This window comes from Pundamilia nyererei, unplaced genomic scaffold (genome assembly GCF_000239375.1).
Source record: "Pundamilia nyererei isolate P.nyererei 1_Seehausen unplaced genomic scaffold, PunNye1.0 scaffold00056, whole genome shotgun sequence".
Taxonomy (NCBI): domain Eukaryota; kingdom Metazoa; phylum Chordata; class Actinopteri; order Cichliformes; family Cichlidae; genus Pundamilia; species Pundamilia nyererei.
The window spans coordinates 1,472,729-1,499,199 of record NW_005187457.1 but is presented as its reverse complement, the minus strand read 5'-3'; the positions used below and the strand labels follow the sequence as shown (position 1 = coordinate 1,499,199).

The 26,471-nt window shown below is 39.9% G+C and overlaps 2 protein-coding genes across 2 annotated transcripts in view; both read right to left on the bottom strand.

Moving 5' to 3' along the window:
- The window catches only part of faf1 (Fas (TNFRSF6) associated factor 1), a 52,057-nt gene extending 35,064 nt beyond the window's left edge, over positions 1-16,993 (bottom strand). Inside the window, exons 1-7 of the mRNA XM_005734037.1 lie at positions 16,688-16,993; positions 14,297-14,365; positions 12,556-12,602; positions 9,530-9,795; positions 9,328-9,419; positions 8,959-9,050; positions 1,924-2,029 (exon numbers count right to left, since the gene is read on the bottom strand). Coding sequence (XP_005734094.1) covers positions 1,924-2,029; positions 8,959-9,050; positions 9,328-9,419; positions 9,530-9,795; positions 12,556-12,602; positions 14,297-14,365; positions 16,688-16,747 — 732 coding nt within the window. The 5' untranslated portion in view covers positions 16,748-16,993. The remainder of the gene's footprint in view (positions 1-1,923; positions 2,030-8,958; positions 9,051-9,327; positions 9,420-9,529; positions 9,796-12,555; positions 12,603-14,296; positions 14,366-16,687) is intronic.
- Positions 16,994-20,601: 3,608 nt separating this feature from the next.
- armh1 (armadillo like helical domain containing 1) lies at positions 20,602-24,736 on the bottom strand. Its single transcript, XM_005734036.1, has 11 exons — positions 24,338-24,736; positions 23,880-23,948; positions 23,619-23,785; positions 23,304-23,500; positions 22,974-23,058; positions 22,699-22,815; positions 22,402-22,474; positions 21,387-21,516; positions 21,095-21,172; positions 20,939-21,020; positions 20,602-20,847 (listed from the first exon to the last, which is right to left on the bottom strand). The coding sequence occupies exons 1-11, from the start codon at positions 24,541-24,543 to the stop codon at positions 20,819-20,821; spliced, it is 1,233 nt and encodes a 410-aa protein (XP_005734093.1). The 5' UTR covers positions 24,544-24,736; the 3' UTR covers positions 20,602-20,818.
- Positions 24,737-26,471: the final 1,735 nt, after the last annotated feature.

Here is a 26,471-nt window from a genome sequence, read left to right as displayed (position 1 = left end):
TTGTAATCCCAGCAGAAACACTTAAGGTTCACAGTGGGTGCTCATCAAAACCATCTGCCTGAGAAGAGAGTGAGGAAAAAAAAAGGGGAGATGATGAAGGAGGAGGAAAAAAATGAGAGCGCAAATGGAGAAGAGAGAGAAGTCCAGGGAGGCGAGCTGCCTCCAGTTCAGATGCTGGTTATACTAATCTGTTCAATTAGCACCATTACAGGCCCTGCGTGCAGCCTGATTATTATTAGTGTAATCTTGAACTGCAACGAGGACCTAGGCCAGAACAGCAGTGGTTGTAGAGAACAAGGAAGAATAAACACCTTTCACTTTTGCTTTTGAGAAAACAGTTGGTCTGGATGTAAAACACAGAAGCATTCAGCACATCTAAACTGACAAACAACTAGTCAAAGGCATGTAAAGAATCCACAGACATTAAACATCCTGATACACCGAGTTCAAATCATTTAAATTGAGTTTAAATTACCTAAACTTTCAAGGAGGTACTGTAAGACAGAGTTAAAGTTCTTACTTCTAGCAGCTGGCTAGCAAACACTGACTAATAAATGTTTCCTGCTCAGGTCTCTCCCTGCCAGAGCAGAGCAGGACAGCACAGGGCAGCTGTGTATGGCTATATCCACTCTAATATGTTTTCATATTAAACAGAGTTTCTGCACCATTAATAAACAAACTGAAGCAATATCTGTCCATTCACCTAAAAATGTATTTTACATGTCCACTGACGTACACCTGGACAGTCTATGGTAGGAAGTTGTAGCTTAATAAAATGCACAGTTTAGCTGTAGAACAGCTAAGAGCATAAACACCAGGCTCAGCAACACCTGTAATTTGTTTTCCTCGTTGAATTAACCACTGGTTGCCAAGACCAATGCTTTTGTTTTCTCCCACAAAAGGGTCATGTGATGGGGTGTGATGACTCACGGAAGGACAGATAGTGACTGATGAGATTCAATCAGTCAGCAGTTGGATGTTGGTGCCTGCATGATCAATTTATGATCAACCCGTCCTTACTAAAACTAAATCTTAGCTTGGTAGAGTTTTCAAAATACTTGATTTCAGGGGACCTAAAAGGACACAGTAGTGTGGTCAGATATATGCTTTAGTGGTGAAAACACTGGGATGTGACCACACGGTAATTAACACATAATGCACCAGCACAAGCATAAATTCCGTCGGCCACTTTCATAGGTTACGTCGTAAGCTCTCTAAGATTGCCTGTGTCTAAATCTGGCCTTGGTGTGGATGCAGCCTAAAAGACATGTTTCTATATGCAGGCAAGTTCAGATTTCAACACAAGTAGGACCTAAAAACCGATACAGCAAGACACACTCACTCGTCTTCGCATTCAAGCAAGCATACACTTACATTCCCATGTTCCTTAACATCTAATCAATTTGCAGCTGTGATAGCAATAACCAACGGATAAAGACATGCACTGGACTCACACTGGGTCCTAGCTGAGTAACCATAAATATTTCATAGGCTGCAAAGGCTACTGTTTAGTTTCAGATGGAGTAAGCGAACGCACTGTCTTTTTCCACTGCACCCACATGCCTAGATCAAACAATGTTTAGTCATTTAAATGGCTTTCTAGACTGCTGACACTGCAGCGAGAGAGAGAGAGAAAGACGCAGAGCTGGGGGAGTCCAGAAAAAACGAGGGGGCTGTACCAGAGCGCAGCTGTGAGAGTAATTATGTGCTCTGAAATGTGATCATTTGTGATGAATAATGAATCGATGGCTGAGATAGACTAGCAATGTTTGGCAAATGGAATGAAAGTTGTATTATGAGAAGTCAGAATAAGGCACAATAATATTATGTGAGTGCATGATGTGGGTGCATTGCAGAGACTTTGTGCGTATGTGTGCATAGAAAGTGACACTGTGATATCTAATGTGGTGTGTGTGTCCATACCTCCTGTATGGTTCTGGAGCCGGGAAAGTTGAGGTTGTAGTCCCTCTGAGCCTCACGGTGGCTAATGACCAGCAGGAAGTTTTGGTTTAATGAATCCTGAAGAGCACTAAACGAGAAGAGGGAACATTGGAAACCGTAAGAAACAGGGATAAATGCTTTAAAGGAAATGAAAACACAGATTGATGCAGAGAGAAAACACCTAAACGAGGTGACAGAATAATGACACAAGAGAAAGAAGAGGGCAAAGACAAACATACATAATTGCTAACAGTGACTCGAGTTGAGTAAAGGGCAAGCTGAAACTTGTCAACTAGTGGTAGCCTGCTGGCCTGTGGGGAGGTGGGTGCTTCCTCAGGGGGTAAGTCGTTCTCTTTTCTGGTTATGTCTTAACAAGCCTGTCCAGAGCTATGTTCAGCACAGCAGGCTCCAACAGCTATGACCACCTGCACATTAACAGCGGGGAGTCGATCAATCTGCCTTAACGCTAACAAAACAGGAGAAAAGGCCTACAGTACTTTCAGAACTAAAAAATAAATATAAATAAAAAGCAACATTTTGCTGTGGCATATCCTGAACTAGCTGAACACAGTCAAAAATCTGAAATAGCCTAAACCTAGTGCAGTTACAGTTACAATAGATGTATCTAGAAAGCTGTTAATGTTGTTGTAGGCAGGTCATAAAGTATGTATTGACTGACTATGCTATAGTTATCTCCATTTGCATTCGCTTCAGCGTGAATTTTTTTTCACTGACCTTAAAAAGTGAAAAATAACAATAATACAAAACTAAAACTGAATGTGAAAAAGTTTCTGAGTAATTCTGCAAATAAGTCCAGCAGACATTTACCAAGAAACTTTCATATTAATCTGTGAAAACGGTATTTACAGACAACCGCTGCTCTGAGATGTTGCCTCTGGACCGACACCCGTAGCTCACTTACTAACTTACAGCGGTGTTAGAGAAGAAGAGGTGGGGGAATCAACTTTTGGAAGCTTAATTTACAATAAGCTGTGAGGTTAAGTAGCGTTTTGAGCAAACGCTGGGTCTGTGAGGCTGAATAGCAATGGGAGGCTTAAAGGCCGAAACAGGCACTTAATCAGGGCTCAGAACCCAAGAAGAGGAGGAAGAGTTGAGAGAAAGAGAGGGATGGGGGAATTAATATGTAGCGCACACATTAATTATGCAATCACACCCTTAATCTGCGCAGATCTGGACGAGCTTATGTTAACAGAAGCTCAAATTTACTGTAATGACAGCATATTTACATTGACTAAAACTACGAAATCAATATGTAAATGTAATGTTTGTTGTAGCTAACTGGAGAAGATTGGAAATGTGTGAAGTGGGAAGGATGGATGCATATGTAATAGGCCCGAGCAGACGGATGAGAGCGATGTGTGTGCGTGTGTGTGAGAGAGAGGAGAGATGGAAGGGGTAGGGACATATAAATAAGGATCTAGCTAATATCACGATTATGTTTGGACACAGTCCCGAGCTGCTGCTGGCAAGCGGCTAGACTCCTAAATAGGCAGAGATAGAGGGTAAACTGAGTGGAAGTGTTACTCTGTCCTTCCAAGCAAAGAAGGAACATCTTATCAGTCATTTATGGCAGGCCGATGAGCCATTTGGTGTGTGTGTGGGTGGAGGTTCTGTTTGAGATTTACTTTGAAAAATATATCACTCATCATGCTCTATAGTACAAATATAGCTACTTAAAATATCAAATGCATTCAGACCGGAAACAAACTGCCACTCATGATGAGTCATCTCCTTGTCATTTCCCATCTGTCTAAGGAAGGCCTGCTGGTTCACATATAAACAGAACAACCATGTTTCAAATCTAACATCCCTTTGTCTGGACCGCTTTCACCACCTGTGTTTTCAAAGCGGCTGTCTTCTCGGGGAAGCAGGCCCTTCAAGCAGTGCAGGGTTGAAATGTGGATGTCGCAGTGTTTGCTTCTGCCTTCAGAGGTCCCTTTCTCACTCAACACACACACACACTCGTTGACATCTAGGTCGGCCCGGAACATCTCCGGAGGCACTTGACATGGCATAAGGGTGCCGTGAGGAAAATGTCATTTAACTTTATGGACAGCAAAAATGGAGCGTTCTGCAGGGGGAGAAGAGCAGGCTAAACAGATTGGTTTCATTCTGAGGTAAGCCCGTCGCCTAAGCTGTGAGTCCCCGCGGCACAGAGCAGACTCTAGACCTTATTAAACTAGCACTGCCAGACACAGAGACGCACACGCACGCACACATGCACACAATGTGACATGTGCCTACAAAACACCAATACCCATACACGCATACGCTGTCCCATAAACATTCACCAAAACTGCTCACTGGTATTTACAAACTACCATAACGCGTGTTTCAGCTGCTGCTTTAAATGCTTGAAAAAACACACCAACCAGCAGAATACACGCCAGCTCATCTTATGCCCCTAACAGGTACAAAGGAGGTTCTGAGGCGCACACGAGAGTCTGCTTACCTCCTCCATATTTTGCATCCACAACAAAGCAGAAAAATGTGAAACCATTCAGGTTCTGCTCTATTTTGATCTGCCATTGTTTCCAAAAGGTTATTATTGTGCTACTCGCACAATCCTTCGCATCACTGCTTTAGCTGACCAGTTAGCTATCTCCCTGAAGTATCTGTGTATCTGAGACTGGACAGCTGACACGCGGAGGTGAAGCGTAAGCCGACAGGCAAAGCTCAATAAAACAAGAATACATAAAAAAAACCTCATGAATCGCTTTTTTAATTTCAAACGTCTTTCCAGAGTTCAAATTAAAATAACCTTTCCTCGGCAAACACGTGCCTGCTCAGAGCTGGAGCAGAGAATAAACAATAAAGGAAACAGGCTCCATTGAAATATTCATCAGCCCTTCATCATTTATGCAAGAGATTAGCTCCTCCTTAACACCATCTTGTATTCACATGCGGTCATCAACATGGCCACAGAAAAACTTCAGACCATCACTAACTGCACATCACTTCACTAACTAAATAACTATCTAAATGAATCGGTGCTCAAAGGAATACCTCCCGAAGCCTCGAGATTTATTTCTAATCAAACAAGACAACCAAAAGGAGTTTGCTCAGCGGGATCATAATGACAGTGCAGCACTATTTAATCAGTCGGTTTTGGTGGAGGTCTGTGTACAGCATGAGCCAAGCTCGACAAAGTAATTGCTTTGGATATTACCATTTACGGGAGATTTGAATTTTTACTATGAGCACTGAGAAATTACATTTGGGTGGATAACTGTCTTTTCAGATTAAAAAAAAAAAATACAAACTAGCAAATATAGTTCGGGAGACAGTGAGAGGTTCATTACTCTCATTCAAAATGTGTGTTACAAGCCATTTTATTTAGATGGTAGTGATTCCTTTTTGCTTTTTGTTTGGAAAAAAATCATTAGCAGCTAGAAGAAAACTTTCACTAAGAGATGTTTTTTCCTGCTTTCATAACTATACTATTAAGTTAAGTTAAGGTTATTCATATATACCAGTTTTAAAATATTATCAAGCAACTTTACGTCTCTGCACGTTATACTCCTGTCATACCTGCTGTGTGTTATACTGCTTCTCTGAAACCAACAAAAGCTAAAAATGAATATGTCTCAACAAGCAAATGTGTCTGAAAAATGTACTTACACCGTTTTTTCCCCCCTTTTTGGCTTTGATACTGAATATCAATCATGCAAAATCACAATGTTGAATATATAAACATTTTCAGTGCACGCCATATTGCAGTCTGTAATATGGGACATAGCTACCAACCAAATTAAAAGAAGCTCAAACTTCGATAAGACAGTCTGTATGACCGCTATTTTCTTCCTAGATGTCAAAAAGATATTGCCCGAGTGCCACGAACCACCCATTTTTACACTTTGTGGTCATCCTATTACATGCACCATGTAACCTAAAGAAATCCCATAAAACTGCTCTGCCATAAAGCCGACTTTGGGATACCTAAAATGTTTCTGTTGACACCACTGCGATGGTTTTAAATAAGATGTTTTAGCACTGAGGTTTAGCTGCAGTTATCTTCTGGCTTGTATTATATTCAAAGGCTTTTCAAATATTCTCATAAATGACAAGAACCACTTGTCAGTGCATTATTAGAGCACAACACCACTTTCACTCTAAATATACATACACAACAACATTATACACTCCGCAAAAGGTTAAACACAATAAAAATAGGTTTTATAGCAGAGCTCTTGTACCGAATTGTGGCAGACTACAAGTGCAACTAATAAAGAGGCAACTCCGTGTGTGGATTTTTGAAGCAAACACTGTTGCCGGATGCCTGTTTGAAAATGGCTTTAGTGTGTGCAACATCCATCCAAGTTGAGACAAACAAATAGATTACTTAGAGGGAAATGAGATACATAGTTTTTTTTAATGTTACTAATTAGATATTCTGCTATATTTGGATTAATTATGGTTAATTAGATAGTAATTACATGCTGGAAGGCTACATTTTATTAGAAACTTGTGGGACAGTAGGTAAAAAACAAATAAAAGTAGACCTTTGTCTTAATGTTAACCCGTAAAGTGCTGCACTCAGTTTTGCTTATTAGAAGTGAAACTGAAATCAGGGCCGTGGTTAAAGCTTCTCAAAGGCAGTGATACAATATAATCAACAGTAAAAAATAATCATTAAGATATATACACACTATAAGAATTACACATTTCCTTCCATAGTGAAGTTTCAGATTTTATAAAGTCACACACGTCGTTTTTCATGATTTTCTCATGAAAATCAACCTCTTTCTCATTTTTCCTCATACATTGTAATACTCATTTGATTCATCCTTATTTCCTCTAATTATGTTGCATGAGTAAAATGAGAAGACTGCCACTTTCATCAGTAAATCAAATATTATAAGATATTTAAAACACAAATAACACAAGAACTGGTCATTTATGGTCATTTGATACCAAATCAGTTCATTCATAAGACATGAATACTTTGAGATGTTATGACACTAATTCTTGCACTGAGATCTCTCTGCTACAACAAATCTGCAGACACTTCACATGAACTGTGTGTATATGGTGTGACCACAGTTTATTTTTACTACAAGCCAACAGCCTGTTTGGTCTCGCTACAGGGGACTGCTCCCTTCACATTCTGTGATTTGTCACCTATCCGCTCCCAGTATGCCAACATGGTCACCATACGCACGCAGGCACACGTTAATAGACAATTGCATGTGCATATACACAAGAGCCCACCCACTCCTTTCAGCCCCAACTGTCCGCCGCTAAAATAGCTGACACAGAATAACGAGCTCCTGACACCCAAAATGATATCGATAACACTTGGAGGAAAGGCAACGGTGCTGCTAAAAAGACACAGCAGTCGGTGTACGAGTGAGAAGATGAGGAGAGGCAGGGAAGAGAGAGAGCAACGGAGGGTCATTAACTGCCAACACCGTATAACTACCACTTAGCCTAACTAGCATGGAAAGCTGCAAACTGCCAAATTACTTCCTCCACACGTATTCTGCTGACATGTGGATGCTTTCTCAGGGGAGAGCTACAGTACAATTTTTGTTTTTTTTAATTCACAGCTGAAAAAAGAAAAGATTAAAAAAAATTGGAGGTCAATGTATGACACGCCAATAAAAAAAATAAAATAAAAAAAAACCTAAACAAAAACCCTCTTGATCTTCTAACAAACGAACTAATGCTCATTGCAGATACATGCCTCACAGAGCTTTTGATGATGATTTGAAGATGATTCATAGAGACATGGGAAACTCTGCTCACAAAATGTTATACTTCAAAATGTCCCAGACTACGTCACAACTTATTAGGTTCCACAATTACATAATTATGCACTCAAGAAGACCTTACAGCTGCTTTTTTAATGCAATGTTAAATTGATAAATGCTGATAACGGTACTGGTGCTGGATCTGAAACTACACTGCTCAACCATTAATTTCAAAAATATTCTGAAGAACACATAAAACACTAACCACTGCTGGTAAATTTCCATTAAATCATTTCTTTCCCGCTTTGTTTTTAGCTCACAGACCATGTCCTCGGGGACATTAGCTTCAAAAAAGAAAACCAATTCCGTTATTAATCACAGAAGTGGCACTGTACATCCTCAATCATTCTGCCTGGATGTGTCTTCAAATTACAGCGCACACAAAATTACACGGCGGGGACAATGACAGACAGCAAACACTCATACAAACAAAGAACTCAAATACTGCAACCATACAAATAGTGCAAGGTAATATTTTAAAGACATATTCCCACAAACAAAAAAATGTGTACCCTTCATACCTCAAAATAAAAAATAAAAATGATCTTTGTCATCCTGTGATAACCAAGTAGAATAAAGCAGATATATTATTTCTTTGGATGATGTTTACCTGATACTGATAAAAGACCAATCACATGCTCAGCTGCCAACTATGATTGTATTACTGCTACGACTTTATCCTGAGCTGCCTGACGTTTCAGAGAAAAAGGTTGCTAATGCTGTCACGCATTCACTAAGACAACCCGAGAAACCTCTGGATGAAGAACACCGACTTCACAGGCTTTCCCAGAAAATCTCTATTGTTACTGCGTGTTAATGTGTGATCTTTCAAGCAAGGTATAAATAATAGATATGAAGTGTGGCTGTCACATACACAACTTCTGAAGAGAAAGATGCAAAGGAAAACCTTTGGCAAGCAACAATATCATAGCGAAGATGACAAAGACGGACGACAAAATTATTATTTGCATAACACACAAAGAGTGTGGCACCAGACGTTCCTCTCATCTTCTCAAAATGTCACAAAGGATGTGAAAAGCGAATGTGCACTGCCAGGTCAAATGTCTCCTAATAAAGCTATGAAAGCAGCGTTGGCTCCCTCTCCTCTTTATAAGTGGAGATATAGCACCACCTGGTGTTTGAACTGCACTCATGCCACTACCTATAATGATTTATAGTGTATACGCAGCAGAATGACAAGAAAGGATTTATCCCCATAATAAGGATGGGAGTTAGAGAGTACCTGTTTTTGCTGGTGCTGGCAGTAGGGGCAATGTCGGGGGTCAGGACATACAGGCTGTTGTTCTTGGGCAGGTGTAAACTTCTCAGCACCATCTGAGTACACACACATAAACATACACAACTGTAAAAAGGTCCTGTGAATGAGTTATAGCTGTAGAGACAATATAAATTAGATCGGCTCCTAAATGCAACACCTGTCTGGTAATGTAAAACAATTAACAGAAGGAGCAGACTTGTGTTATATCACCATTTTTCTTAGTGTCTTAATGTGTTAATTCAATTCAATACAATTCAGCTTTATTTATACAGCACCAATTCACAACAGTAGTCACCTCAAGGTGCTTTATAAAAATTAAAGCTTTTAACTCACACTATCAGACACATCTCCGCTCTTCCACCCTTTCAACTGCATTTTGGACACCGGAACACCAAGCTCTGTTTCAAGGATCTGTTTGATTTCTCCTATGGATTGGATTAGACAAAGAAAGGAAAATTGACCTTTTGTTTGCAAAAGTCAGTGCGAAAGCGTTAAATATGGACATGGTACATCTGTGCGAGTTTGTGGTGCTCACCAACTGTGCTGCCCTCCTCAACCACCAGCTCTACAGAGCGTTGCCGGTACTCGACCCTGAAGTTGAGCATCCGGGACTGACGCTCTACGATGTGTCGGGAAGAAGGGTTGATTGGGCAAAAAGCTGAAGCTGAGGACGATGGAGGTGAAGAAGACGAAGATGAAGAAGAGGGGGGAGGAACTGCGCTTCCTGCTGCTGCGTCAGCTGCTTCTGAGAGGCTAGGAGGTCCGTACACTGTGGCCTGACTCGCCTCACTGGAAAAGTTACTACAGGAAGACAGTCAGAAAAGAAATTCAAAATGGAACTAAAATGACTTCCTTGTGGTTGCATGCTGCTTCAAATTATTCAAGTTATAGTGCAGCTCCATGTCTGTGTAAACTCATACAGAATATTTACTTTAACAGTTAGGCAGCAAAAGCAGGTATAACCAATTCAATAAAAGCGATATATGGTCACAATCTCCCCTCGTGCCCCTCAGTTATGGTGCTGAATAATGACTGAAAATTTGCTTTTGGCAAACATTATGATGCTGCAATAAAGCTCACCTTTGACTGTTTGGATACTTAATGTCATCAGTTTATCCTATCAGAAATTTGTGTGAAACTTTCAGGCATAACAGACTTGCGCAAGCGCAAAAGCCATGCTTAAACATTTTATCAGTTTAACAACAGTGGAGAAGTCACTGGCCTGAGCCGTATGTTGTCCGCCATAAAAACCTCCACAACAAACCTGAGCAACAGGAAAAGGACTAGATCCAACCATGTTAGAATAATCTAACTGCACCCCTGCTCATCAATTCAGTGAGAAATAAAATTAATCCACCAATAAATTAAAAATTAGCATTTTTTTTCCTAAAATCAGAATGTCATGTACTGAGTTACAAATACTGCACACTCAAAGACAGCTCCTCACACGTGCGCTGATAAATTAATGACTTTCATTGTTTGTGTTATTAATGAAATTGTATTTTATAGATATAAACTTGTAACTTAGATGAAAATAAGATAACATTTTACGTGTAATCGATGCAGGAAATCAACTAAAACAACGGGTTTACATAATGGCTCTTGATGTTTTATAGTGTATATGCAATCAACATCAGGCTGTTGTGAAATATACCAACAAAGGAACAGAGATAACACATGTGCCATGAACTGCAGAAAAGTGGTGGGAAATCCAAGTCAGGACATAGTTGGAAGTTCTCCTTTCTCACCATTTCCAATACTGGAAATACTCTGTTTGACTTAGGCAATACCTGCGTAGAGCACGCAGCAAGGACACAGGACAACCACTCGTTAGCTTTCAATTTACTGGACTCATTAACTGTGCGACTGTCAAAGATCAGATATCACACCTAGACTTTGTACTGAAATGTTGGCAGATTAAATATCACATAATTGCCAATCCAACTGTGACAGGCACATTCATAAGGCAGTGACTAGAAAAGTTTAGGGCTGCAATGCATGTGTGAAAACTACAATAAAAAGCATATCATGTTAATAATTGAAGGTGCTAACTGTACATTTGCTCTAAAATCAGAGATGGTTTACATTTGAGACAGATGATGCAAAAAAAAAAAGAGATTTTGCAAGAAATATTAAAGAACAAATATGAGAGATCCTGCCAAGATCATCTTTTTTTTAATGCTGAAAGTGTCGAGGGGAAATAAGGCTGATTTCAAGAGCTGTCAAAATGAATAGAAAAAAAGATCCCTATTGAAAAGGCATTTAAAATATCTCTTATAGTGTTCTGGGCGTACTTTTATCCTTTACTACAAGTAGATGGCATTCTTCTCCATCTAAACCAAACTACTGAGGCCTTCACCTATAACAGGACTCATGATTTCAACAGATGACGGAGCGGAGTCTCATGAGAAAATCATATTTAACGCTCTTAACAAGCTGCTTATGATTCTTAAATTGCTTAGTTATAAAGACACGATTAAAGACAGAAACACTGTTTAGACAGCAGTGCTGGAGTACCCTCCAACTGGCCCCAGATCAGGTCACGTCATCAGAGTCTGTTTACAGGACAACTCTGGCCTACTCATACCAATGCCAGCCACTGAGTGAATGTGTTGGCTGCTGATCACAATGCCAGCCAGCCTCCGTTCGTGACAGTGTGTGCCTTCAAGAAAGACTGGCAATGTCCACATGGCGCAAGAGCTGAAAACAAACTACAGCACATGCATGTGCACACGTGCGCACAAGTGACTTGCAAAATAAAACGGTTAAGGGGAGGCCTCCAGTGGGAGGGTCTAGATTAACTAATTGCATTCATGGCCCAAGAGCTGACAATAGGTCACTCGTGCACATGCATGCATGTGTGCATGTGCACATACACACATGCATTGTGTGCATTTCTGCATGTTCACATACACACATGCATTGTGTGCATGTGTATGCATTAGCTCATGAGTAACAACTAACTGTTGAAGGAAAGTGAATGGCACAAACCCTCTTAAAAGAAACCCGTTCTAATCAGAAACTGTGTTCAACTTGATTCTTAGCAGAAAGCTTCCTTGCAGGAAGTTTTTTTAATATCAATCCTCCATTAAAAAGCAGAATAGAAAAATCATTGCAGAAGCAATACCCTGCAGCTCAGTAGACTCTAGGTTATTATTTCCTGGATGTTGCTGCGTGTGACTGTTTTTATTGAGCTACACTTCTGTATCCACTATAACCGTGATAAAGTTCACAACGCCTTGTCAACACTGAGATGAGGACTTCATGTTCCTGCAAATACAGTCAGATTTTGGTTAAGATTTCCTTATTTATTTTCTGACTCGCGTATGCAGGTGATGTACATCAGAGGCACATATTTCACTGAGAGTTTTTTGGGAATCCCCAAACTCATTTATGTGTTTTCACATCTGCCTGTGATTACGTCTAACCTTTAACTTGGTCATTACGGTTTGACAAAAATACAAAAATGTTCTGAACTTATGCAGCATTCCCTTGGAATTAAAAGGTGAGCTCGTACGTTTTCTCTTATTTAGAGCAGATTTTTGAGAATGTGGTTATTACCTTTGTAAGATCCCGTTTTCCTGTGGTATGACCCCATTGATGGCTGCCTGTAATAAATGCAGAAGTCAAAATTTCAGTTGTTGTCCTTTTGCCTTCAAACACCAAATAACACCATGACAAAATATGCAACCAACGTAAACTGAACTAATTTCAAAGAGGCTGGCAGATGCAGCATGGATCACCAAACAGGTTTTAACTGTAATTACTGTAATAAACTACTTTTGGCAAACAAACTTCATTTAGGCCTCTATGGTCTTAGGTCTATTTTCATATATATGTATATATATATGAAAAATTAAATATCTTTCAATAAAATTTACACATTTTATACTGACTGACTTGCAAACTCTGTCAGGCTGACAGGTAGAGTCCGACCTGTGCGTTCTGAAAGTTTACAAATTCTGTTACTTAAAAGAAGAAAAAACACTGAAGGAGAGTGAAAGATCAGAACAAAGGGAAATGAAAGGCCAAATATAGCCACTGTCTGCTTTGCAGTTTGCTTTTGTTTGAATCGACAATTGTTTGGATTCCTCTCGAACACTCACTATTCTACACTGCCAAACAGGCAAAGTAAAGCTGGTAAGCGCTGTTATAATCATATCCACTATTCATTGTTTGTATGAAAAGCAATACTAGAATTTTCTTGCAAAGAAAAGGTATAAGGAACTGTGAAATAATGGCAAAAAAAACACCCAGCCCCATCATCAAACATGCTATAGTTGGCCTTCATTGGAGTATACAGTCATTATCTTTAGGTCTTATAACTGTCTTTGCCGTTTATCAAATGCCACACATTACTGGCTGGTGAACTGCCAGAAACTCGGTGGGCAGTTATCACGAACAAACATAACCTCAGCACTTATGAACACGACTCTTTGTCTCTTGACTGAAGCTTCCACCGGCTTCGGTTTCAACTTCGGTTTGTTTCTCTTTTCTGAGCTATTAATTTGTGTTTAAACAGTTTCTGTCACATTTTAAAATGTCACAGTGGGAAGAAGCTCGAATAAATAATAAAATGAATCACTGATAGTTAAGTGTCAGATCCTGGCATTGCAGGTAGCTTTAGGTGCGTTGATAAGTTAAAAAAACAAAACAAGACTTTTAAAAGCAACAGTGCATTCTTACTCAATACAAACATGCTCAGGCTATAAAAAGTTTAGCAGCATTGTAATGATCCATTTATTTTATCTTTCCTAACACTAAAAACAGCTGCAAATGGGTCACCCTTCCTAAAAAATAAAAAATCACGTCTGCTTTTATTACTGTAAATTTAAAAATAAAATAAAATGGACAGTAAGCACATAAGAGCAATGGCAATATTTCACACCACAAACTCCAACTTGCTGGCAGATGCAGTACTAAGGTATTGGGGTGAAACTCCACACTCACACTTAGCAAACACATTTGTTTTTACAAAAACTAACACCTACTGCAGAAGAACTGCGAGCCATCAGATTTACAGCCGCAGTGAGTCCAGCCCCCACTGTCTATCTCGCTGCCTGCTTTGAGCTCCTGCCAGCATCTATCTAAATATAGACTGACCTCTTCCAATATGCACTTCATGCTGAGAGGTGCATCATGAATTAATACAAACCTGACGGGATTACATGAGGAAATCATTTGCCCGTTACACAGTGTGCGCTACTGGATGTTAACTGCCCTCTTGAACCTGCTCTGTAGACAGACTAAGTCCGTGTGTCCAAGAGTAAAGCCCAATAGAGCCTGCAGATAATGAACTTACCACTAAATCCCAGTTATTAAGCTCTAACAGAGTGATTGCCTCTGCAATGTTGTCAATTCCAGTGCAAGCCTGTGAGGGGAAAGCAAAACAAAAAATGAATTCAGCAGACTAATGCATCGTATGAGATCAAATTCTAATTGTGAAAAGAACAATAACAGTTACAGTTTAACTACTACTCTATTACCCATAAAAGCAACGTGAAATGGTAACAGTCTTAAGAACGATTATGAACATTCAGTGATGTCTTGATCAAAACAAGGTTGCCAGTTTCTCAGAATCTCAGTAATACATATTCAGCATGACAACAAACATGGGCTTTAATGTCAGTACCATTGAAATAAATTAGTAGGTCTAGTTTAAATGTAAAACCTTAATAAATAAATAGAAACAGACCCAGATAGTAAAACAGTAAAACATGTACTGAGCATTTTGGTTCTGTTGTGTTCAACTGGTCTTTAAACCAGCATGACATTTCAACCTATTAGACATGTGTAAGAAATGTCTATTTTCTTTATAATAGGAGCAGTTAATACTTAAAACAATATTTATGCCAACATTAAGGAACATTTTATGCCTATTTAAAATGACCCTCTATAGAATTCATAAAGTTTTTACTTGATGATGAAGCGCTCTTCAAGTATCTACAAAAAAGCAAAGTAACACTGGCATGTCCCTGCTGTCTGCTGATACCAGGAAAATTTGGTGTTAACAGCAAGAAATTAATTCAGAACAAAGTGCGATGCGGTGTTGAAACCAACAGCCCAGTACTACATATCAAGAATAAAATCCAAAGCAAACTAGTTGTGTGTGTATATAAAGTATATTATCATGCTGGCTAGACATAACCTGGACTTTAGCCCAGCCTTTGATACCACTGATCTTGATTCACAAGTCAAAGCCCTGTCTTGGATTAGTTTACTTCATATGTTGCTGATAGAATGCTTTTGGTTTCAGTGGGCAAGATGTTTGCTCAGATCTGCTCTCATCATCCAGCTTCGTACAACGATCTGGTTTAAGTCCTCTGGTGCTTTCATTGTATAGTCTCCCTCTCTTTTAAACCTTGTGAACTGGATCTGGTTGAATAATTTTTTACAGTTAAATGCAGACAAAGACAGCACATCTAATTATTGCTCCTCAGAGCATTACTGCCAAATCAGACAGGAACTGGGGTCCCTTTATCCACTCTAAAACCTGACATGCTAAATCATGGGATATTTTGTCTGCTTTTCAGTCTTTGACATTTAATGCTCACATTAAGTCTCTGATATGCTGGTGTTTTGTTTTGTTTTCCATTTGAGAAATATTACTAAACTCTAAAAGTCAATTGGTGATGCTTGTTTAAGACTTTGCCTCCTCTTGCTTGGATTGCTTTTATTCTCATTCTTTTAAGTTCTTACATTTCACCCCACTTTTAAAGGTTTTGCATTGCCTTCCTACCAGGTTTAGATTTCGGTTTCAAATCTTGGTTCTGACTTTTATGGCCCACTGCACCCCTCAGGTCCTCAGATTGGGGCCTTCTTTTGATTCTGCGTACCCATTTGAAAACAAAAGGGAATTCTGCCTCCAAACCTTAGCTCCAAAATATGGAAGAGGTTACCACTGTTTAGAAAAAACAACTCAATTGTTTAGATAAGTATTTAAGTAGTGCTTGTGATTTTGGGTTGTTTTGCTTGGTTAATGTGTGTCAACTTTGCGAATAGTGCGGGCTAGTTTTTACCCATTCACCTTTTTAAAGCACTTTTTGACGGTCCTTTGTCTCGAAAAGAGCTATAAAAATAAAAATCACTTAGTTCCCTAACAGTATACTAAAGTAAACTTGCAAACAAAACTACATTAACAAGCTCTTCACCGGGGAGCTTGCGTACAGTTAGCTAAACACAAACAGAAGATGACGATTATATGCTGTTCTAGTAAAGACCGTCAGATAAACAGAATCATAAATTACTGCCAGTTTGCAAAGGTTTATCGCCATTATCGCAATGTTCACGGCAAACTGGGCTTAACATTTAGAGTCTTTATGGATGACACAGTTTCTGATATGGATTTGAAACGCTGGCAAAACAATGTGTAAACAAGCTGACAGCAGCGGCTAGCCCCGAAAATTCCCTCTCAGTAGTAGTTGGATCGTTATATGTAAACGATTCAAAAGATTAGATGACTGTTGTCATCTGTCTGGGTCATCTTTTCTGTTATGTAGTTATTGGTCACACAGATAACAGGCTTCTTCATAATCAGGTAGCAAGTTGTCAGTGTGTTAGCACAGCGTGCTAACCACAGAAACACCAGCTCAGGTCTGCTGTTTACCACGCCAGTCCGAGGCGTTTCAACAACAACGGGCACATTAATGCCCACCTCGTACAATATGAGGGGCTAAGAAAAAATGACACTCACCTGAAAATCGGCCAGAATCATTTCTCTATCCATGTTGCTATCGCCGCTTTCGGAGGCCATGGCAATGACTGGCTAAAAGCAGTTCTTGTTCCACTGGCTCTCGCTGCTTTCTGTACTCACACAGGGACGCTGAGTGCTGGTAAAACTGTTTGCTTAGGCGTGGCGGCGAGTGAACGAGCTGTCAAATTGGGAAATGCTGAACTTTCTTTGATTTTTAACTGCTTCAAATAGACAAAATGCTGTAAAGTAACGTTACAGTGTTCAGTTATCTCATATCACTATTGTCAGCTTTACGGCTGACGTAAACCGGAGATTTTGTCGCAGATTGTCGTAAAAAACCCCAAACGCGATAAAGGGAGGTTAACTTTCATGTAGCTGCATGAAATCAGCGCTTCTCTCCTTAATAACTGTACCACTATAAATATGTTTACTATGCACATATCTACAGACTGAAGTCATACATATTTAATATTCTATTAGCCAGGGCTTCCACATGCCTAAGCTTTAGGAGTAACACGACATCAGAAATTATATGACTTTGTCCAGGTGTTATTACAGAGTTGTAAGGTCATTTAGATTTTATAGACCAGTCTTGTAAATGTGACATAGGTGAAGAGTTCACACAGCCAGCCCATGCAGTAACAGGCTCCTCCTCCAGGTCAGCAACTCCGCCTGCTGTCTGGTTCATGATATGCTTTTTGAAACAGATTAAACCAAGCCACCGATGTGAGGCTCTTTCATGAGCAAACCTTCTCCCTTTAGGCTTTCGCCACAGCGGATTATCTCACCCTATCCCTAGCATCCTCTGTCACAGCAATCCTCCTTCACTGCATCCATGAATCTCCTACTGCAATCCCAGGTTTCCCTCTTTACCTCCTGCCTGGTACCTTCATACTGTCACCTCCAGCTCCGCCTCCAGTCTTTCTGTTAGTGCCACAGTCTCCAAACCAAACATCATCGCAGGTCTCACTTGTGAGACTTTTTCTCTCTTGCTGCTATCCTCGTCTAAACCCACTCCACCCTATCTGCACGCTCTTCTTCACATCTTTAGTGCACTGTCCGGTGCGTTGGGTGGTTTCACAAACAAGTAGAGATCTTAACTTTTATTCAAATAAATATTTTAAATATATTTTCACATCAGTGGTATTGTTATTATTTTTCCTCTTTCCGCATGCACAGTTTCAAAGAAAAGTTTGGTCATCTATACGAGTAATATGTTTCTTGGACACTAGAGGGGACCCATACATCATTTATCCTACTGAAATAATATGGCCAATAACACAGTCCTCAGTCCTTGTTAATACTGTAGTACGTAACCAGTGGAAAACTCTGTGGCTAACACACAAGACGTTTCTCCAGATGTCTAACAGAAGCATTGTGAAGCATCGAGGCCTTTTAATTTAAAAAGGATAGGCTACCGAAATGTTCAAACTGTAATTCAGTACCTTAGTTAATTGTTTGTACATAAATACGAAAACGACTCGTACTTTTTTTAAAAGTTGTGTCCACGTGCTTTACAAAGTAAAACTAAAGTGGTCCCAGTTATTAAGTCTGAAACTTACAAATCAAATTAGTTGTCCTTCCCAGGAAAACTGAATGAAATGTGCTCGATTATACTCTTACTAAAGCTCCTAAATATTTTAAATGATAATAAAATAAAAAGTTATTATTATTATTATTATTATTATTATAACAACATTTTATCTTAGGCATTGTTTAAACCACGCCAAAGCAACAGCCGTTGGCTACGCTTGGCTGTTTCTCAATATGCATACTTGGTATTTAGAAATCTCCCTGCACTCTTTGATCGATTCCCAGAAGAGTTCCTTGGCCTCTTCCACCACCAGGACAACATCTGGAGAGGCCTTTCTTACAGTTGAAACCACATTGGTTAATTATTGTTTTCAAGAAGTAGTTCAACAAATGGGACTGAAATCCTCACAGTATCCAGTGCAATCTGTCATCCCAGCCATGCTGTAAAGTAATTATCTCAATCTCAGGCAGTAGTTGATAGTATTGTCCCACGCTTCTTAATCAGCCACTGCAGCAGATAAGGAAAAAAGTTCTCATTGCCCTAGTTTACAATAGATATTAAAATAACAGTATGCATCATATAAACACTGTATGCTAAGATTTCGAACTGTCATGGGCCTGGGTCTGTTATTTTGGGGTTTGATGATTAATTATTAGTTTCATTTGTCTTCTGGAATGCTTATGGTTGTTTGTTGGTGTGATCTGCTCCTGTTCCCTCGCTTCCCTGTGTAAAAGTTGGACTGAGTGTGTGTGTGTTTGTGTGTGTGTCTATCAAGGAGCCCTACTTAAGAGAGTAGTGGACGGTGGATAGGACTGTACTAAATGTGGCATCTCTCGTTTCTAGGTTAAATGTGGAAACATGTGACAGGAGCAGCACACTGTGTACATAGGCACCAAGGAGGACAAAACTTTACCACATATCAAGGAAAGGAATCAAGGCCTGGGAATTGGGAACACACTGTGGATTGTTGGCACTGTTTCATAGCTTTTTGTAAATAAACACACTTTCTGTGTTTAGAACGTTCTGCATTTGGGTCCTCCATCAACCAACCCTGACACTAGCAGCCTTAACTTTCATTTGATCACCACAGGACATTGGTCATGAGTTTAATGTGTAATGAAATATGAGCTCGGGCAAATCTTGTGTTTAATATTGCACAAGAAACAAGACAAAACAGCTTTCCTGTCTTTGAACAACACATGGAAATTTTCACCTCTTCAGAACAACTACTGAAACGTGCAGGAAATCCAGTGTTTATTACACAGTGTGGAAACTCGATGCTGGACTCAATCAAACATCAAAGATGATGATGATGATGAGATAGCCTTTATTTGTCAGTTGCAGTTGCCCACAACCGAGATGACAGACCTTGCCAACCGTACATACAATACACAAACATCACTGCTGCAATCTTCGATTGCGCCTCCAGCTGATCTGGTGTCCACATCGGATGGGAGGTAAGCATGGGAGGAGGCGTTGGATCCGGGGTAGGGAGGGTGATAGTGAGGGCGTATCAGTGTAGGTGTTTCGTGCGTCTGCATGTGTGTGTGTGTGTGCGTTGGTTTACAACACCAACTGTCTGCCATCTATAATCCAGTTTTGAGATCCCTTCCCAGACGCCTTAACGCTCACATCCTGGGCTGTCTGACCTCAGGAAATCACATGATAGGGTGGGGCCAGGTTTCACAATGACTCTCCACCATTTGACCCTTAGAACTGAAGAAGCTTCTTGGATGAAAGGTGAAACGTCTTCAAGCAACTCAAAGAAGTCCAGACGCTTTTCTTTGGATGACTGAGAATCTTCACAGACACCTTTATTTTAAGTTCTTTCAAATCCCTTGGATGTTGTCAAATTAACATACTTAATTGCAAAATGATTATTTTTAGATTGGGTAGTTAAATTGTAACCTTACATTTTATTGTACTTACTTTGAAGGACTTGCCTTTAGGGAAGTAATATCCCCCAAACTGAAGTAAAATAGTTAGTGTATCTGTGTATTGCTTAAGACCCCAAAGGGAAGTACGGTCCTCAAAAGTGGCACAAAATGGTTTATCTGTGTTGGTTTATCACTGAAGACACCAAAGGGGACATTAAACATTCCCAGTCCCCAATAGGAAGGTAAAAATACTGTATGAAGAAATATTACTTAATGAAATGAAAATCTCAAGTGATTTTCTTTTTTTATTTCTGTGGATTTGGAGGTGTAAAATTCAGTTGTCAGCCTGCTTCTAAACCAAACAGAAACCGGTGTCCCCAAAGGGTGGGAGTTAAAAAGTGCGACCTCAAATTTGACTCAAGCGAGTATACACACACGTGTGTGTGTGAACGCGCACACACCTCAAACACATATAAATTCCAAATTTATTTATTTATTTGTATTTATTTGAGAAGAAGCCCCAAAACTATGACAGAGCTTCCATTGTCCGAGCCATTTCTCGCTATATTAATATAAATGACTGAACTTCCCATTTTTCTAGTGATAGATAGAATATTTTTTCTTAATACAAAAACAAATGGTAGAACAGGTTATAGGTATTAATACAAACATTTCTAAAAACCTTATTTATATCCGTTTATGAAACAATTTTTCCTCTGGTCAGCTGTCAGACTTGTTACCATTTAAAACTGAAAAAAGAAAAAGAATACAATTAGTTTCACATAGTACAGGAAATATAGGAAAATAATCAGCTGTCAAATAAAACAGTAAAATCATTACCTTGTGACATGTTAATCTGATTTGTTAGCAGCATTTCTGCTTCTGTTTCATTTATGTTCATGTATACAGTGTCAGCTTTGTTCTGTAGAAAGATTGTGATTATATTTGTTGGTACTGACTTGGAGCAATGCACCTTTAACTTAGGTTATCGCTTACTTTGAACTCTGCAAACAGAGCGCTGCCCATCACTCTCTGCACTTGGTCCTCAACAACAGGGAAGGAGACGACAAAGTACTACACAGAGATGAAAGCAGACACCAGAAGCTGATATTCATATGTCTGAATTAATGTTTCTTTCTACAGATGCAAAACCAAAACAAATGAGAAACGGAGATGAACCAAACACATTTTTACAAACATTTTTTTTTATTTGTACCAAATGGTTGTGAGAAAATCATCATAGGTGTCATCAGCCTGCTTTTTTGAGAAGACACACACACTGAAGTACCTCTAACGTTAGACTGGCTTGTATTTGGCCATCAGGATGTTCTCTGTTGCCCATAGTGTGCAGAAGATGCTGGATCACTCCAAGAGAGAGCAGCTCACGAGAAAGCTCTTGATCTTCCTCAGCCAGCAACCTTTAACAAATATTGAACATCATTAAAATGCAGATAGGACATCGGGCATAAAACTGCCAAATCAAACATGGGGAGCTACTGGCTATTGTGAACCCTTGTGACATGGGAGCAGCTAAAGATAGCTACTGTATTACAACATATAAAGCTATCACACTGCCATGAATAAAATGTTATGTCATGGTTTTATCAAACCATGGCCTAAAAAGTCAGTTTAGCTTCATGCATCTCAATCTATTTACTGGGAAGTATAAACCACTGTCACTCTAAATCACCCTTTTTGCTACCAAAGAAAGTGGTAACAAGGCAACAACACGACACCTGCCAAAAAGGAAATAGTTTTGCAGGTGGTGACTATAAACCATTGTTCTCTTCTTATCCCTCCTGACAGATTTTTCTCTAGTTTTGCTTTTTGCTTATGACTTTGTCACTGCAGCTGGGGTTTAGGAGGTAGAGCAGGTTGTCTACTAATTCAAAGGTTAATGGTTTGAGCACCTGGCTACTACAATCTGCATGTCAAAGTATCCTTGGGCAAGATACCAAACCTTGAGTTGTTCCCCTTGCATCTATCGTGAACAACTCAGGATTTTTGTTTATACTGTCCTCATTGAGTTTCTGTGGGTGTGTAATACAAATGTTAGAGAAGATATAAGTATGTATGTATGTAAATGAGTGTGTGATTTGTTTCTAAAGGTTTGGTCATAACATCCACATGACGCTCCATGAGCACGGCATGATAGCAATGGTCTTTGGCAACCACCTGCAAAGCCATCATGGTTTTGAACAATTCACATTATGTTCTGTTTGCTAACTGGACAGACAGATATCCCAGACGTTTAACTGAGTTTGTGTTATACTGTGATTGAGGAGGTTATTTGGACTCCATACCGTATTGTTTTAGCTGCAGCAGCTTGCTGTACAAGTACAGGGAAAGATCCAGTCATCTCAGTCATCTCTGAATCTGACAAAATTGTATAAGGTTGTCAATAAAACTTTTCATGAAAATGACTGTGACAAGTTAGGGCTCATTTACAAAATTATAACACATTCACTGATGGGTTGTGTAACTGTATCACAAACTGCAGAAAGGCACCAATTAAAATATGAAAAGGCGGCCATAATTGGTCAAAAGAAAGAGGTGTATATTAAAGGCTTTCACAGCGCACAACCAAACTCTAATGTCACCTTTGCTGATTTGATGCTGGTGTTCTTTTTCTTTAATAGGCCTCAGTAGAGCCACCAAACCAGTCAGTAGAACTGCCTTCACATCATAATGCTTCAGGTCTAAGATGAGTTTAATGGCTGTCAAAGATATAAAGAGACAAAACCAGAAAAGCTGATTAATAATAACAGGATCGCAATTTTTCATCCACAATCACAATGGCTAATGGAATGATTTGTTATTTCACAGGATACAAAGAAATTTCAGGATAAATTTAAAAATTAGCGTGTCAGCTTACCTTCATCCTGAACTTCCAGGTGTAGGGATCTGAGTGTGTTAAGCAGAGGCTCTACAATGCTGTAATGGGCTGTTTTCATTTTTCGCTGCAAAAGAAAAAATGTTAAAAATCAGTTCTGCAACATACAGACTGACTGCAGTAACATACAGCTTTGTGCATACTCTGTAAAATGGCCTGTATTTGTATAGCGCTTTACTAGTCCCTAAGGACTCCAAAGCGCTTTACACAACCAGTCATCCACCCATTCACACACACATTCACACACTGGTGATGGCAGCTACATTGTAGCCACAGCCATTCTGGGGCACACTGACAGGTGGCTGGCTTCACCTGGATGATACATAAGGTGTGCAGAATAAGCTGCAGGGATTTAGGTGAGCTACAAGTCATGCAGGTAATCAGATATTTGTAGACTTGGTCCTGATATCTGGGATTTCCGTGGGACAGGGACTCCAAAAGGACCGACGCTGCCTCTTTGGTTTCATCTCTGTTTGATGTGGACAGGCACTCGCCTATGACTTTAACACCTGGAAACAAAGCAAAAGAAGCATTACTGATAAAATAAACTATATTGTAGGCTGTTTTAAAATCTGATCTAAAATCTAAAATAAATTTACATATGCCACAGACAAATGTGAAATTTACCGTGACTTTCACAGATGATCTCCTTGTACTTGCGACCTGCTTTTGAGACAGTGAGTAGAAGTTTGATGGCTCCGGCCTTGTCATCATCTTTGCTCTGAGAGTGGCTCAAAATGTCCAGCAGAGTGAGAACTCCCCCATCCTCCAGGAAGTTCATCAGATACTGATCACTGATCAAATCAGAAAGATGGTTTATTGAAAGAAAACATCTGTTGGCCTAAAGATATTTTTGCAGATTACAGTCCCGCATTTTGGGTCACTTACTGACAAGAAGCAGACAGGAAAATCCCAAGTGCTTTCAGCTGAAGTCCCAGGAAGGTGCCTAACATGTATCTGAAGTATTAGTAAAGGGTTGTCCAGTTGCAGGCACATTCTGAAAACTTTATTCTGATATTTTATGCTAGAATATATTCAGCACCATTTGGCTGTATGTGTATAACAAAAAATATGTTTTATGATTTAAATGTGTTGTTTTCACATGTTATGCAGGCCCCTCAAAATCAAGATAGTCCCAAACCCGTGCAGATTTAACCAGCAGACGACTTAAATTAAGCCTCATTTAAGTTTTCAAAGTAAATCCTGCAGGACTTAGGCAAGGAAACACGAATCCCACTACTATTTGGAAATAGTTACACCCCACCCAGGACACGTTTTTTGAGCTGTACAAAAAATATATGTCCAAAACTAACAGTTTTCCTAGACCACGGCTGAATAAAGGATACGTGAGCTTCATCCATGTGGTAAGTCGAGCTAGGAAGAGACTGGCGACCTGCGCAAACTCCAGCTCCAGCTCATAAAACGTCTTCCCCGTGTTTTGAGTCACAAAGGTGCTCAACATGCGACCGCGGACCCTCATGTCACCGCGGTCCCATTCCCGAAGAAAGCTGAGAACTTTGCCGATGTTAGCTTGTTGCTCTTGTGTTGACATCGTTTTGTTGCCTTGCTTATCGCTGGTAAACCGAAATTAAGCAACAGTGAAGAAGCAGAGCCAGAAATCTGAATAATTATCCAGAGATACAGAATAACATCTTAAATTCAGAGGCTTGATTTTGGTAGCTTTCTTCCTCTATCTCTGGTTTGCTGCTGCTAACTCGCGGTTGCTTAGTAACGGCCACACACTGGCACCCGGAAACTTGGTGGGAGGAAAATCAGAAGAACTTCTGACACTACTGCCGCGAAAGACAACTAGGAGTGGAGTTGACATCTTTAACACGGTGAAGGGGTTTTTCGCGGAGAAAAAGGTACCTTTGGAAAAGCTGGTATCGCTGACTACCGACGGAGCTCCTGCTATGATCGTCAGACATACAGGATTCATCGCTCACTGTAAAGGTGACACAGAGTTCCCAAACTTTATGCATTACCACTGCATCATTCACCAGCAGACGTTATGTGCAAAGGTGATCGGCTTTGGGCACGTCATGACTCCCATCATGAGTGGACACTTGACCTTGCATTTTTAAGGGACATTACTGGGAAACTGAACCATACGAAGCAAAGGTAGGACTGTTGCTGACATGATGCTTTAAATGCATTCTATCACTTGTACTGTGCTGTAATTAATAAACTAACATGTGTTATTATCCAGATGTTACTGCAGGAAAAGCATTTTTTCGCAGATCAATGTTGAAGCTACAGTTTAATAACGAAGGTTTGCATCTTTTCGCTGTAACATATGAAATGTATCACAATAACGTTTATTGAACTGTGTATTTGCTATAAGACCTATTAAAGGTCTTTTATATATCGTCTCCATCGCTTACGGCCATACCACCCTGAACACGCCCGATCTCGTCTGATCTCGGAAGCTAAGCAGGGTCGGGCCTGGTCAGTACTTGGATGGGAGACCGCCTGGGAATACCAGGTGCTGTAAGCTTTTTCGCTTCTACACACAAACCGCAGAGGGCGCTGCTGCTCAATCAGTGGAGACAGCTTCAGTAAATACTCACTGATAACATTTCTAAAACTTGGAAAATGCTGACTTTTAAAAGCTTCGTAACAGGTTTCTTCAGGCCGGTTCTCTGGTTGTGAAAGTCCAGCGACAAAAAGGATCCTCATTTTTTCCTAGAGAACATTGAACAAATGTATTTTTCTTTTTTAGATCTATAGTTTATTCATTTGACCTACATTTGGTATGACATTTTAAAGAGTTTTACCTTTGTGACTTCGAAATATTATCTTATATATTATACTTAAAGATTTTATCTAAAAATATACATATTTAACTTTATTATAATGATTTTATTTCAGACAATGTGATGTAACTTGATACAAATAGTTGTTTTCTGTCTGACAGAACAGGAAGCATCAACTTCATAGTAGCTATTTGCATAATTAAGACATCAACTATAAGTGTTCCCTAAATTTCCTGCACACATGAAGAATTCCCATTCCTCATATGTGCCATGTTGTCTGCAAACCTGACAGTTCAAAAAATCCTGTGTTGATTAAGGATGGTAGTTATTTCCTGAAACAGAGAGCACTCACCTCAAACCACGGCTTGGGCTCTCTAGCCAGTCTCCTGGATAGAGGGTGGACTCTGTCTCAGTCTGGAGTTGCCCCTGGTGAAAGGCGGCGGGCTGGGGTGGGTATCCTATTATCCCCTCGGCTTGCTGCCTGTACGTTGGGGTTTCTCCCAGTGGACGAGAGGGTTTGTTCCCTGGGCCTTCAGGTTGGGGAACAGGCCCTGACTGTCATCTGCGCTTGTGCACTGAATGGAGGTCCAGAGTACCCAGCCTTCTTGGAGTCCCTGTGTGGCGTGCTGGAGGGTGATCCACCTGGGGACTCTGTTGTCCTGCTGGCAGACATCAATGCTCATGTGGGCAATGACAGTGAGACCTGGAGGGGTGTGATCGGCAG

Excerpts from the sequence above, each read along its gene's own strand:
- armh1 (XM_005734036.1), bottom strand. The coding sequence starts at position 24,543 with ATGTCAACACAAGAGCAACAAGCTAACATCGGCAAAGTTCTCAGCTTT. Across the intron at positions 23,059-23,303 it reads ACACCTTATGTATCATCCAG|CGAAAAATGAAAACAGCCCA; the intron begins GTGAAGCCAGCC and ends TTTCTTTTGCAG. Across the intron at positions 22,816-22,973 it reads CCTGGAAGTTCAGGATGAAG|CCATTAAACTCATCTTAGAC; the intron begins GTAAGCTGACAC and ends TATCTTTGACAG.